The 14,701-nt window shown below is 42.8% G+C and overlaps 1 protein-coding gene across 1 annotated transcript in view; it reads right to left on the reverse strand.

Annotated features, from left to right (window-relative positions):
- Positions 1-6,540: 6,540 nt before the first annotated feature.
- psmd1 (proteasome 26S subunit, non-ATPase 1) overlaps positions 6,541-14,701 on the reverse strand; it is a 36,929-nt gene continuing 28,768 nt past the window's right edge. The window contains exons 20-25 of the mRNA XM_013910130.1: positions 14,504-14,673; positions 13,196-13,288; positions 12,753-12,839; positions 10,448-10,603; positions 8,756-8,921; positions 6,541-6,737 (exon numbers count right to left, since the gene is read on the reverse strand). Of these exons, the coding sequence (XP_013765584.1) occupies positions 8,775-8,921; positions 10,448-10,603; positions 12,753-12,839; positions 13,196-13,288; positions 14,504-14,673 (653 nt within the window). The 3' untranslated portion in view covers positions 6,541-6,737; positions 8,756-8,774. The remainder of the gene's footprint in view (positions 6,738-8,755; positions 8,922-10,447; positions 10,604-12,752; positions 12,840-13,195; positions 13,289-14,503; positions 14,674-14,701) is intronic.

Below are 14,701 nucleotides of genomic sequence, written 5' to 3' on the forward strand. Positions count from 1 at the left end.
GTCAAGTGGAAGACCCAAAAAAATTTCACCAGCACTGAGCCGTCAGGACACTGGACGATCCTCGACCCAAATTAAGGCCGTTACTGGTGCTGACTGCAGCCCCGCAACCATCGTCTTCAAAGGCCTCGTCTCCTTGAACGCCACAGAACCGACCGTTTGGACAAGAGAGCACCAAACATGTGACATTGAAAGGTGGAAGAAAGTTTTATTCTTTGATGAGAAAAAATGTAACCTTGATGGTCCTGATGGTTTCCAACGTTACTGACAGGACAAGCAGATCCCACCTGAGGTGTTTTCTATGCTCCACAGTGGAGGGGGCACCATAGTGGTCTGGGGTCCTTTTTCCTTCAGTGGAACAATGGAGCTTCAGGAGGTGCAGGGGGGTCAAACAGCTGCTGGCTGTGTCCAGATGTTGCAGAGAGCATCCTCGTGACTGAGGGCCCTCGTCTGTGTGGTAGCGACTGGGTTTTTCACCAGGACAGCGCTACAGTACACAATGCCTGCAGGACAAAGGACTTCTTCCAGGAGAATAACATCACTCTTTTGGACCATCCCGCATGTTCCCCTGATCTAAATCCAATTCACCACTTGGAGAAATGTTCCCACTGCCGCAACGAATTTTTAAAGTGATCTACAATAACGGAGGAGCTGTTCATTACTGAGTTCATGTTTGGAACTTTGATTTCTGATTTGGGGGCTTTACAGGGTGTTTTTGAGGTGTGGTCCTAAAATTTTGATCAGCTGTCAAACAGCTTGTTTCAGTTTAAGCTTGTTTTCAATAAATTGCATAATCATGTTTTTATGTCTCACTCCCTTTTCTTCTTGTTGCATGTTGAAGCTCTACTTGGAATCTTGTTAAGATCCAAACATGCAAAATATGTTTGTTTTTTGTGCCATTTTTCAAGTGTCTTAAACTTTTTTATTTATTTATTTAAGTGGAGAGAACAAACAATGTTCTCCTTCTCACACTGTAATTACACAGCAGTGTTAGAGCTGTATTATAGAGTGTATAACCTCTGTGGAGCAGGGAAATTATTTTACTGCTATTGTTAAATAATCATCATCATTACCATTGCATTAATAATAGAATCTGCAGCATTGATATTGTATTCAGAGGTTCAAACAGTGTGTGTGTTTTAGAAAGACTAAGTTGCAGGCTGACAGGAAGTTGCAGAGAGTTTGCAGAAGGGAAAGCAGAGTCTAAGTTATTCTGAGGAGCAGGTTAGACGAGGCTATTTGAATTACTAGGTTATTCAAATTGTCTGTTATACTTTTATATTCTTTTACTAAGCTCTTAGTAGAGGTTCTTGATTAAAACATTTATTCAACATAGTACATGTAGTTTCAGTTAGGTTATTACACATAAGGATGAGCCTCTGGTCTGGTAAAAGGTCAGAAGTGCAACGGGTGAGATGAGAGAGCATGTAGGGTCAACACATACACACACACACACTAGTTAGACTCATTTATAGGTGAGAAGTTGGTCATGTTTGTCTCTGGAAAGAGGAACAGCGTCTGGCAGGATGTGGGGCTCATGTTCCAGACGAGACGAAGACAACGTTCTTTTAAACTGTGTTAAAAGTCATTGTGGTTTTGATTTGACGTGTGTATATATTCTGTCTGTGACGTATGAAGGGGCGTCATTAATTCAAACCCTGATGCTATAAAAATCTGTGTATGCTTTGATTAAGTGGAAGATTAATTCCTGTCTGTGTACAGAGTGGTCTTCCCACGCGTGTATTCATTAAAATCAATTGTTTGACCAAGATCTTCTGGACCTGGTTGTTTGTACTCTCCTTCCTCAATTTTTGAACCTTAACACCTCCCATTCTTAGCTTGCAGTTTTTGAATATCTTGTATATTTTCTTTCAATTATTAAGTATTACACGTGTACACCTGTAATACCTGCCAGGGGCGATTCTAGAATCAGAGCTTTGGGGCTGCTGAAGCACCTGATACCTGCTAATATCTCATAAACATTAGAGTTAATAGTAAATGAATCCATCTGTATCTCTATTGCGACACTTGTTTTTATACTTCTGCTGCATGCATGCTGCTATGACAAATCAATTTCCCCTCTGGGATTAATAGAATTTCTCTGATCTGATGTGAATACAATGTAAGACGGGAGGTTTGAATGCTTTATAATACAGCCTGCACCTCCTAATCATAATGTGGGAAGAAGAAAATGATTTGCCTTTTTTCAAAATCCCTCAGAGGCCTTCATAAACTAAAACTAAAATCATGATATAATATTTGTAATTTTCCTTAAAACAGCCATTTGTTACATCCTTATTCTTCTGCACCCACACTTAAGTAGTTTTCTGAACATTACTGAATTTGTGGGAAATGTTGGGAAACTACAGAATGATTGTGAAGAGTCACTCGAAGAAGCGTCACATAAACATCTGTGTTTTGCCTTCGTTTTTATTAAATAAATGATGGCATGTTTTGTAGTTCTTCTGAGGCTGCCCTTACCTTATTTGAAGATCTGCTAATGTCCTGATGAGAGCGTGGGCTTTGTGTCCCTCACAGCAGGCACGTTTTCATGCTTTTTACTGACTTCCAGCACTTTGAAAAGTCAGGAACATTTCCATCGGGAACAGCTAACGATGACGGGAAGCTTCAGAGTATTCCCGTGTAGGTGAGAAAATGATTTGAATCGGCTGTTAGATTTTAAGGGAAAGAACCTGAGGAATGAGGAGGAAGTGCCTGCATCAAAGAAAAAGTATGAGAAGAATGAAGTGTGGCGTTGAAGAGGGGCATATGTTCCATCCACAAACTGACATAAATCTCATCCCACCTGTGCTTCACCAGGACATACGGGAAGTGAACGCAGCAGCAGACCTCATCTCGTCTTTGCTGGAAAAAAAAGAGGTTGTGGGTGGAAAAGTGGGGGAAGAGTGTGCAGTGTGACTAATCGTTCTCTCCTTGTACCGCATCTTCAGGAACGCCATCCTCTAATAGAAAGCTGTGGATGTGATGGAGCAGGTCGAGCTCTGCATCCAGCTCGCATGCTGAGCGACGGCGATGATGGATTTGGTGGTTAAGGTCAAAGTTAGACCTCAGTGCGAGGAAAGATTGGGAAACCGTGTGGAAACTTGTTAAACAGCCTCCTGTGACAAAGTATCTGGGAATGTGAGAGGAGGAACTGATTAGACTAAATGTCTCGCCAGAATGTACATAGGCTCTGATGGGAGTGGACAAGCAGCAAATCATATCTGGATACACTTTTCCCCCTCCACCAGTCTTACACACTCCGAGTCAAAAGAGTGGATTTCCAACAAGACTTCATGCAGAAAACGACTGCCTGCGCTATCATTTCCCAGAGGATTCCCAAACCACTTTCCACACAAAGCTTCATTTACCAAACACAATCACACTGGCGAAACTGGACAGTTAAAGATCACAAACTTGATCTGTGTTAGAGAACAAAAGGAACCATAAAATGAAATATAAACTCAGTGGCCTCTTTATTAAGTACACAGTGTTAGCACTCTTCAGACCTGCCTCACAGACTCAACGTGGAGCTGGAAACTTTGTCGGCTGCACATCCCAAAGGTGCTCGATTGCATTGATATCTGGTGACTGTGACAATAAAGGGATGGGCAGCCACAGGTCTCAGGTGGGTTCTGGCATTTAGTTGCTACCACTGGGCCAAAACGTGTCATCTGAATTTTGCAGTCCTCAGATCAGTTCCCAGTCTTCTGTTGTCCCATTTTGGTGAACCTGTGTGAACTGTAGCCTCAGTTTCCTGTTCTTAGCTGACAGGACAGTGGCACGTGGCATGGTCTTCTGCTGCTGTAGACTCAGAGATGCCCTTCTGCATATTTTGGTTGTTATGAGTGGTTATTTGAGTTACTCTTGCCTTCCCAGCTGACCTCTGGCATCAACAAGGCAGAGAACTGCCGCTCACTGGATGTTTTCTCTTTTTCAGATGGTTCTCTGTAAACACTAGAGATGGCTGCGTGGGAAAATCCCAGTAGATTCAGACCAGCCATGTTTACAATCATTTAAATCTCATTTCTTCCCCACTGTGATGCTCAGTTTGAGCTTCAGCAGGTCATCTTTTGACCATGTCTACATTCCTAAACTGCAGTACTGCCACATGATTGGCTGATTAGATATATGGATCAACAATCAGCTGCACATTTGTACCTAATAGTGTTTTCTCTAGTCTCGAGTCTGCCTAGGAAGACAGCTGCACAAACTGGAAGTTTTTTATGTAATGGTTTTTGGTTGATGTATTCAATATGAAGAACAACACGGGTGAAAAATAAGTGTTTGATGAAAAAGGAATGAAATGCGATGACTTGTCATTGAGTGAGCGCTGCTGTCTGTTGTTTCCGGGGTTCCCAAAAAACAATAATAACTTGTAGTTAAGAGAAAATGGCTCTCTAAACTCTGACAGTTTAAAAAAAAACTAAACAAAAAATGTGGTCACCTCAGACACAAAGCTCCACCCACCTGCTGCTCAAACCTTCTGTTTGTGAGGGGCAGCCAATAAGAAAAATGTTTGCTTAAAGGGAGAGGAGCTAACACAGCTTGTTTCAGCGGCTGCACTGAGGCAGAGTATAAATAATGATTATTCTGAACTGTGAATCGTGTAAAGCTACTTTAGCAGAGTCCAAGAATAAACACGTGAGGCTGAAAATGTCTAACAGATGTTTGTTCTACATTTCTATTTCAGCCATCTGAATGAGATTTCCTGAGGGAATATAATTAAAGGACTCTGTACTTGATTGATGGTGCATCTTGTCTTTCTCTTTTCATAAACACCACCGACTGTCTCCAAGTCTCTGGGCTGTGGAAAGGAACGGATTCTCAACACACGACTCTGATATCCTGCTGTTCCTGTGTCAGCGGAGCATTCCTGAGGTTAGCAGCTGATCCGTGGATCAGTGCGATTGTTACGGATGTTTAGGGACACACAAAATTTCAGGTTTGTCAAACAATCAAGCAGTTACACTGATTTAATTTAAAACAAACAAAAAAATAAACCCAACGAAAAAGTGTTATTAGGCGACATAAACCAGTGGGCCAACACTTTATAATACGGCGCATGACTAAGGGCATTACTAGCCAAGACTTCAATGTATTTTATTTGAAAGTACACGTGAAAGTATTACATTAGAATACTAGAAGTAATTCTAAGTACTGCGTGACATCCTGGTAATTTCTTACATTGTAAGTACGCTGTACTTCTTGGGTGTGGGCCATATTATGGAGTGTCCTAATCTTGCCTAATTTCCAGGTATTTTACAGGAAAGGTGACAAATTATACTGCAAGTAATTGTAAGTTACTGTAAGTATGTATGGCGTAACACATTTTAAGTAGTGCATAATTACCTGGTGATTTTGTGGAAGAACAATATTTCTCCATTCTACATTGTAAGTATGCTGTATGTTTTGGGGCGGGGCTATATTATGAAGTGACTTGACCATGATTTTTTACATCGTTATTTAATAGTCGATGATGTGCATGGTGGGTTTTCTTTTATTCAGTTGTCCTTTCTTACTTACACTGTACTTAAATATTTCCCCGAAAATACCCAGAGGTTAGACAGGGTCCAGCCACTCCATAACACAGCCCACACCTTAACGGTACAGCGTGCTAAAAAGATAAGATGAAGTATTGTTGGTTTTTCTGCTAAATTGCCAGGAAACTATGCAGTACTTAAATTTAATGACAATTTCCTGTAAGAACCTGACTTGTTACCTCCTTTTTCTGGTGTACAACCTTTAAATATTTGTATCTAAATAGAATTATCTCGCAATTTCAAATAAAATGAACTGAAATTCAATATAATAACAGGGGAATTACACCCTTAGTCGCAGCCGTATTATAAAGTTTTACCCAAATATGTTTAATACATCAACAGATTGAGCTAAAATTCTCTTTTCAATGCTGCTGCAAAACTGATTGTTGCAGGTTTTGAAAGCTTTGTGGACTGAATGTCACTGACTCATAACTGGACTGCTGCATATTTTGTACTCACAGCAGCACAGCAGTCCTACTTTCCACACACACACTTTTAAAAAGAACCAAATGAGGTTCATAAATTTATGCACTTGATTATGGACATTTTTAGAAGCAGCGACTACCTCCTCTCACATCACATGCCCTGCAGATTTATCAATTACTCATAGCGATTTTCACCGAGGCAGTAAATGCTCAACACAGTGTAAATCAGAGCTGCATGAATCCGTGTTTGTTTGAGTGTAGAGCGAGTCTGACGAGGTCACTGATCACTCAAACTTTTCTGTGCTTGTAACTGATCCTGTGACAAACATAGTCTGACTTACAGTTTTGCCTTCCCTGCTAAACACTATCATACAAAATAAGGCAGCAGCTAATTTTTTCCTGAAAGCACACTTCCTCACCCCCAGCTCGCGTTTACCATTTGCACAGCAGACAGACTGTAGCAGCAGCTGCTGAGTGCACAAAATGTAAACCAGTTTTAATGTATGGGATTAGCAAGTCCCTAGACCCAAGCCCCGAGTGAAATACAGGCTCAAATAAACACACGCGCTCCAGCATTTGATATATATGTTATTTTTATTGTAAGGACTGAAAATTATACAATACAAGAATGTAAAACATTCCTCGGGTGGCAAATGAGGAGCTAGAACAGGAAAGGAACGTGTCAAAGAAGCAGTCGAGCGGAGAGGTGGATGGATACATGGATGTGGAGGGGAGACGCTGAACCAACATGCTGGGATCTCTCTTCTGATGCCTGAGGAGGAAGGAAAGAAAGCCATTACCAGTACGTCACAATAATGCCCCGCCCCCGTCCTTTGATTAATAAAACAACGTTAGACAATCAAAGACAATTCAGGGCTTTATTAATTGAGCTGAAGTCATTTAATCCATAGAAGCAGTAAGAAATGACACCACTGCCCGGCGCTCTCCCCGTGGAGCTGCAGAGAGCTGCAATCATATCACACGCAAACTGAAAAGATTCTCGTGTTTACAACATGTGAATGTTCACATCACTGAACAGCTCCGTGCTTGTCGTGAGGGATAAATGCACAATAAGCAGCGTATCCTTTACATTTGGGTTCAGAACAACTGTATTCAGTGTGGAGAGTTGATGAGATTGATGATAAATAATATGTGGTGGGCTCAACACACTGTCAGCAACAATAGTATATGATATAAAACATCTGTGAGACAGATGTGTGTAGGACCGGACCCAATCGGAGCGTGCCTATTCAAATGAGGAATTTCAGAATGACGACAAACACGTGGAAGCAAACGTTCCTGAGGGAGAAAGCTACACTTGAGATGGCCTTTAGGTGTACGACATTCGATGACCTCCCTGTACCCTTAAAGACGAGTTTCGACACCTCAGCTTTTATCCAAGATGTGGTTTGACCACCATTAGAACAGTTTCTGGGTTTTCCTGCAAACCTCTGATTCAAACTCAGTCATTTTGTTCTTTAAGCAGGTCTGAAATATGACAGAAACCACTCAGTTTAGAAGAGAGCTTCAAGGCTTACTCCTAGTAGGCTTTCAATTTATTTATATAACGCCAAATCACAACAACAGCTGCCCCAAGATGCTTTATGTTGTAAAATAAAAACCCTACAATCAGATGCCCCCCTATGAGCAAGCACTAGGCGACTGAGGGAAGGAAAAACTCCCTTTTAATAGGAGGAAACTGGACTTTAAGTCACCAAACAGGCACCTGTGTTTGCCTCGCCCTCACACGCTTGTGTCCATGGATGTAGCCCTTCGCTCCATACCAGAACTCCAACGTCAGGACCACATCACTGAGTCAACCAGCAACTTTGCCTTAGCTTTGATAGGTGGGACATGTCATCGGCATTGGGAAGAAAGGAATGCTACACAGATTAGGCCAAGACCAATCTCCACATACTTCTGGAGAAGTATGCTAGTGACGGACCACGCTGGTGAGCCAGTCGAACATCGATCACACAGTTCTGGGAGAAATGGTGACCAAAGCTCACTGCAGGCAGCAGGGGGAAAAAGCCCCAGTGCAGCACCAGCAACATCACAACACCTACTTCCAGTTAAAGTAGACATTGACTTTGCACGTATCAACAAGGACGGCCTGACAAGGATCTCTGCAGTGTTTAATCTTTCACAGCTCTCAGACCTCATACGGGACATGACATAATACGCACAGAGGCCCTAATTTGGTCAGTGACACCTCATCGGTCTCATCGCACTACATCGCGCACACTCCTGCAGCCAATCCAACACTAACACAACAAGCAGCAAGTGATCATTAGGCGTCCGGGGTCACTGGGTAGTGCAGCGAGGGGGTTTGCCCTCTGAGGAAGGAGGCGGTGATGTTTACATTCCTCGGGCAGCGATGGGTGAAACTCTGTGATACTTTGACAGAAACGCAGACCTACGTTGTGTGTTATTATCACACAACGTTACTTCCTACGAAAACACTCAGACAGCTATGTGGGAGTGTGCCAAAGCCAGAAAGTTGTCTAGAGAGCAGTGACAAAATTAACTGTAGTTTTAACTTTTTTTTTTTACTCTGAGCAGCTGCATTTGATTTGCTAGCTGTTAAACTAATGCTGTTGTGATCTCTGCGTCTGCTTATGCCAAAAAGAAACATGACTTAAAAACCCACTGGAGGGTTTGGGGCTGGTCTATGTCAGCTGTTAGCTCACTGCATGGACAGGCGTTGCCTCTTAAAATCATTTAAAGCCACCTTTGTCAGTCATTCTTTAACGCTCGAAAAGTTCCAAAGTTCAGAAATGATCAGCATACCGTCACTTCGGGAGCGTTTCTACTCGTCAATGTACTCGAAAGGCTCGGGCGGCTCAGGCTCCTGCTCTTCCTCTTCAATTTTTGGGCCGTGAGCTGAGACGGGCTCCACCAGCTCCTCCTCCTCCTCGCTGGTGTCCTTCATGATGATGATCCCGCCTGTATGGAGCTGGTGACATACGGAGGGAAATTAGCACAAGTCTGGAGTAACAGGTTTAAGGTTTGTATACACTTAGTAAAGATTAAAAAATGGGTCAAGCTCAGTGAAACTAAAAACTCAAATAGGAGGCTACCATGGCAACGAGCAGAGCCACCAAATACACGCAGAGCTCCAAATCTCAGCTAGCATTTGGGGTAAGGTTGGTGGTTTGATTCCCGGCCGCTCAAAAACTGTGTGCTTGGAGCTTCATGGCATCGCCTTCCATGACCACACATGTGACCCAGTACTTTTGTCCATGTGGTGCATTATATGTACTTAATACACTTTTACATATTTTTTGTCTTTAAACGCAGGAGCCCAGTACATGACAGAGTCCCACAGTTATGTATGCAAGTCCATATTACAGATGTGCATCCAGTTTCAAACAGAGGGTCAGACACAGAAATGTATTTTAAATTCTCTTCAAGACACATTTAATGAAATATTTACATTCAGTGTAACAGTACATCTATAACAGAAGTGTAGGTATATTAGAAGTATTTCTAAATAAGCAATACTTTTGAGGATTTGCATAATTCAAATTAAAGGTTTACATATGCGCCCAAAAAAGTAAAAGATTACACACAAGCCAAACAGAGACCCAAAGACAGGAAGTCTTGTATTAATCTCCATATAATAAGCCTCTTAACACTGAGCAGATTTCAAGATAAGTCCTGTAAACCTCCCTTCACTTCCTAAACCTGCTTTTGGAACCTAAAACAAACCCTTAAAAGGAAAGCAGCATTACCAAAACCTTAGACAAGCAGGGACACATGTACAGTGTAGTACACCGAGCTTCGCTCGCTGGACAGAAAAATCAAACAGTAACTTCCTCTTTACAGGACTGGGGTGAGTGCACGCTGTCCTGCCGTTTACTGTGGAAAACTGTCAGCGTTTGCAGGAGAACCGCAGCGCTCGGGTTTATGGGCCTGGACGGGCGAGATTCTGCACTTTTTAATCGAACGAGGCCAAAATCAACCCGCGGCCTGGATCTTAATTTGAACGATTTATATTAGAGGAAAATAATCAGAGATACTGTTACACTGTTAAATTCTGCTCTCTGATGCTTAGCACTCATTTAGAAATATCACGTGTAAATGCTGTGACTCAGGGGACATCTGAGACGTCACAGAAGCACCGATGCTGTAAACAATAAAAAATGAGCAGAATGAGTACATTCAACAATCTATTTGGGTGCTGTGTTGTGGTGGAGACCTCATGTTGTTATACTGGAAATAAATTTTGGTGAAATCTGTACATGAAAATAATGACTTTGCTGACTTTATCAGTAAAAGAAACTATGTTCATATTTTCTGAGAGGGGCCTAAAACCAAATGACTCAGATATTAACAGGAGTGACGGACCGAAGGGGCTTTGACCTTAACTCGATTTGTTTTGTTTGTTTTCTGAAGCATGTCATGTAAAATCTGAACAATCAAGTTCATAAAAAACAGAAAATGTGGATCTCGGTCCACATCTGGTGGATTTTGAGTTACCGGTTTGAAGGGCTGGTAGCGGCAGGTCTCTGGCATCGTGAGGACTTTGAGCTGAGCTGGCATCACTCTGGCTGGGTTCTCCAGGAGCTGGAAATTTGGCTCCACCTCCTTTTTCTTCTCTTCATCCTTCTTCTCTTTCTCACCTTCTTGGACCTCCTGCGAAGGAAGAATGAGGATCAGGGCCACTAGAAGTACTTACAGTATATTCATTTACTGCTTTGTCTGAACAGATCTAGTCCCTGACTCGGAATAATTTCTTTCTACTGTGAATTGGACATTATTGAGGTGTCATGGGTAATAAATTCTACCCTCCCCCCTCCATCTTTCCATTTCTGTGAATCAGCCTGCTCTTCCTGCTCTGGCACCGCTGATGGCAAATGAATTGTCGGGCTGCTCAGCAAATGCTGGAAAACTACGAATGAGGCACAACGAGTACTGATGGATTATGAATAAGCAAATGAACCGTCTGACCCCAGTTTTAGTGGGTACCTTTCCTTCAACCGCCATCTTCGAGTTAAGCCAAATAAAATCAAAAGCCTGAGATGTGAGCGCGTAGGACGTTTCCAGGCTCGTCTCTCAGCACCAGAGCTGAGATGTAGCGTGGCAGAGAGGATCAAACACACGGCCTACACTCAGAGAAAATCCCAATGAAAGTCATACTGGCTCTTTACTGACAGGGGTGTCTGAACGCTGGCTGTGGATGAGTGAAAAGCTCAAGAGACTTTAAGAAAAGAAACAACTGGGTGTATGCTGCGCTACTCCATTCATTTTTCATACGGCTGTCATTTGACTAACAGGGAAGTTTTCATTTGTTTGATGACAACAAAAGCTACAGGAGAAAAAAAAGCACAAATACTCTAAGTGCAAAAAACACACTAGTAGAAAAGATGGACTGCTGCGTGGTGACTGAAGCCAAAGGCGAAAAGCAAAGACAGACACTGGCCACTTTAGTAGGTACACCTTACAAGGACCAGGCTGGACTCCTCGTTCCTTCACAGCTGCCTAATTCTTGGTGGCAAAGATTCAACAAGCACCGCATAGATGCTGCAGTCCAGTTGTGTACAGTGGGCTCAGCGTTATGTCTAAGAAACCAGTTTGAGATGACTGGATCTTTCTGAGCATTATCCTGCTGGAACCAGATGGACAAACTGTGGTCATAAAACAATAGACACGGTTAGCAACAACATTCAGGTATGGTGCTTAAATGATGCTCAGTTGGTAGTAAGGGGCCTGAAGTGTGACAAGAAAATATCCCCCACACCCTTACACCACCAGCACCAACCTGAACTGTTGGCATAACTGAGTGCTCAAGTAGAACAGTGCTTCACACACCATGCCTCAATCCCCCCGTCATTACAAGCACTTTTTCCTGCACCTAAATGCTTTCCAACAGTCGCACTCTGATGAAAATATTGGAGAGCAACCTGGAGTTCAGTATCTTGGCTAAGCTTTCATGTTGTTTACAACTAATTCTGATCCTACCATTTGAATGAGGCAGCAGAAATTGAGACTCAGTCTAGGCCATATCTTTAATTTTAAACTTGACCAGCCCCACTGGCCTCAGTTTGTTGCTACTGGCTGACAGTAGGACCTGGTGCGGTCTTCTGCTGCTGCAGCCTATCTGCTTCAAGGGTCAACGTGTGGTGTGTTGAGAGATGCTCTTCTGCATGCCTCAGCTGTAATGAGTTTATTGCCTTCCTATCAGCTCCACTCTGGCCTTTCTCCTCCAACATAAACAAGGCATTTTCACTTTTTCCAGAATCATCTATAAAACCTAAAGATGGTTGAGTAGAAAAATCCAAATAGATTCTGTAAATAAGCTTCAGACCAGCCTGCCTGGCACAACAACTACACCACATTCAAAGTCACTTAAATCATTTTCTTCCTCATTCTGATGGTCGGTTTGAACTTCAGCATTTTAATCTTAACCATGTCTACAAGCCATCTGATTGGCTGATTAGCTTTTTAACAAGCAGCTACACAGGTGGACAGCGGGTGGAGCACATCTCGCTACAGCTGAAGAGTTTCACGATTATAAAATATAATAAATGCTTTAACTTCAACTGCAGAAATGAAGGACCTGAGTACCAACAACCATCATTTAAGAAAAGCAACCTCAGTGTGGTTACGGTTCGATTTTGTTCGATTTTTCTGTTCCTGGAGGTAAAGCTGCTTTCTCCAATAATAATCAAAACAACTACAAAAAATAGTAATATCTTTAAAAATTAATATTGAACAGGGAAAAAAAACCACAATACGATTATTAGCAATGAATCAGGAAAGTTGGGTTGTTTTCCCCACTCACCACTTCCATCTTCTCCTCCTCCTTCTCTTTCTTTTCCTTCTCCTTCTTCTTGGCTTTGGCTGTGATGGAGAGAACAGCGGTGGATACCTGGCATGAGAGAGAGAGAGAGCACAGACATTTCCACGACGTCAGACGTTACCACAGACATTAAGGCCTTCTACAAACATGGCTTAAAATGTACAAAACTAGTGAACCACAAAATAAATGTCTTTCATTACATTCTCCAAGGGCAGGATTGGATTGTGAAATGAGCAACTGAGAAAAAAAAAGGCCAGAGATTCTACAATAATAAACACGACGGGCAGGAAAATGATGAGTCTTTACAGGGAGGGTTCGAAATTATTTGCAAATCAATACGGAGCGGGATCAGCTTTCCTGAACTAATAATTTCAGAAAAAGGGAAAGCAAAACAAGCTGATGTGCTGCGGCGCCTCAGTGCTCACCTTCTCCTTCTCCTTCTCTTTGGGAACCTCCAGAGCTGGTGGGTAGGCGAAGGTGGAGGGCTTACAGTTGGAGCGGTACTGCACCTTAGGCATCTGAAAAAGAGAGGAGAATAAAAAAACTTTGTAAACATGTTTCATATGTTCACAGTGTAACTGAAAATGAGCTGACTGACGTTCTCGCTACAGTACAGAGCACCTGTTTGAAGCACCCTCTAAGAGACAGCCACTTAGCGTCATCTATTACAGGCTGCATTTTATAATCCTTCCTGAATGATGTTCAAGGACTTGGCACTTCCTATTCCTTCAGTTACTTCAAAACAGACACCTTTAAGCAAGGGAATCCTCTGTTACCTGAAAAAAAATGCTTGCAGAGAGGTTGAAGCTGGAGAAAGCCTGGCTTACATTAGCTCGGTCTCTGAACCCATTTGAATACTTGACCAGTTACACAAGAGGGGGTTGCTTGTGACAGTGCTTTCCTCCTAATAGCTGCAGACTGAAACTTAAGTGAAAATGAAGAACTGCTCTGTCAGATTTACCTAGACAAACATTAAAGAGGATCTCCAGCGACAGCAGCACCAGGTCCCTTCTGTTCAGTGTAAGCCTTCACATTATAAAAGCTCACTGAAACTAAATGATTTAAACTGTCTCGATGGTCCAACAGAGCACCCCTGCAGCCTTTAAAAAACACAGGGCAAGTGACAAGGATGTTGTTTTCACCGATGGCAAGGCTCAACGTCTGTGAAGGCTTGTGCTGTGCAGCAGAACTCGACCTGGCAAACCTTTCCGGGGTGAGGCGAGTCTGTTAAACCCCGCTGTCCCCGGCCCTGGTTATTCAGGGATTTACACCGAGTATATTCTCTAGTGCTTTGTAACGTTGGGAATTCACAAAACCTCAAAAGGGTGTCAGTGTCCCAGGTGTCAGGTGCTGCTGATTCGGGTAGGACAGAAGAGCTTAAGCTCATCTAATACCAGTTTAACACCACAATACGTCACGCTGATCCTTTGGCACCAGAGTGCGAGTGGCAGGCGGCCAGAACAGGCAAAAAGTCAGGAGAGCCTTGTTAAGAGTCGGCTGCTGGTTACAGTTGTTCCCAAGACGAGAGGCTAAATATTTCCTGCACGACATGCAGCAATAAATACAAGCTCAGCAGCCATATCTTAGACCTCATGTTGCTGTTTCCTACATACAAAACAAGGCTCACCTATAAACACATAATAAACACATAGGTGGGACTAATCTACCAGACACCATAGCCCACTTTAAACATGTTGAGGTTGAGGCTTGTAAATAATAAAATGCTTCGGTACCTTGAGGTCTTTGTTGAGGCCGATTATAGCGGTTGGTGTGAAGGCCAAGGACAGGAAGTGGGAAAGAGGGAACCAGAACCAGAACTGAGTGAAGACCAGCAGGCCGACCACTGACGGCATGTGAGTGTGACCCGTCCTGGACTGCAGGAAGATGGACACGTTACGTCCACCTGGACGACAGAAAGCACAAAGGTTAGA

The sequence above is a fragment of the Pundamilia nyererei genome, unplaced genomic scaffold (genome assembly GCF_000239375.1).
Source record: "Pundamilia nyererei isolate P.nyererei 1_Seehausen unplaced genomic scaffold, PunNye1.0 scaffold00036, whole genome shotgun sequence".
Lineage (NCBI taxonomy): Eukaryota > Metazoa > Chordata > Actinopteri > Cichliformes > Cichlidae > Pundamilia > Pundamilia nyererei.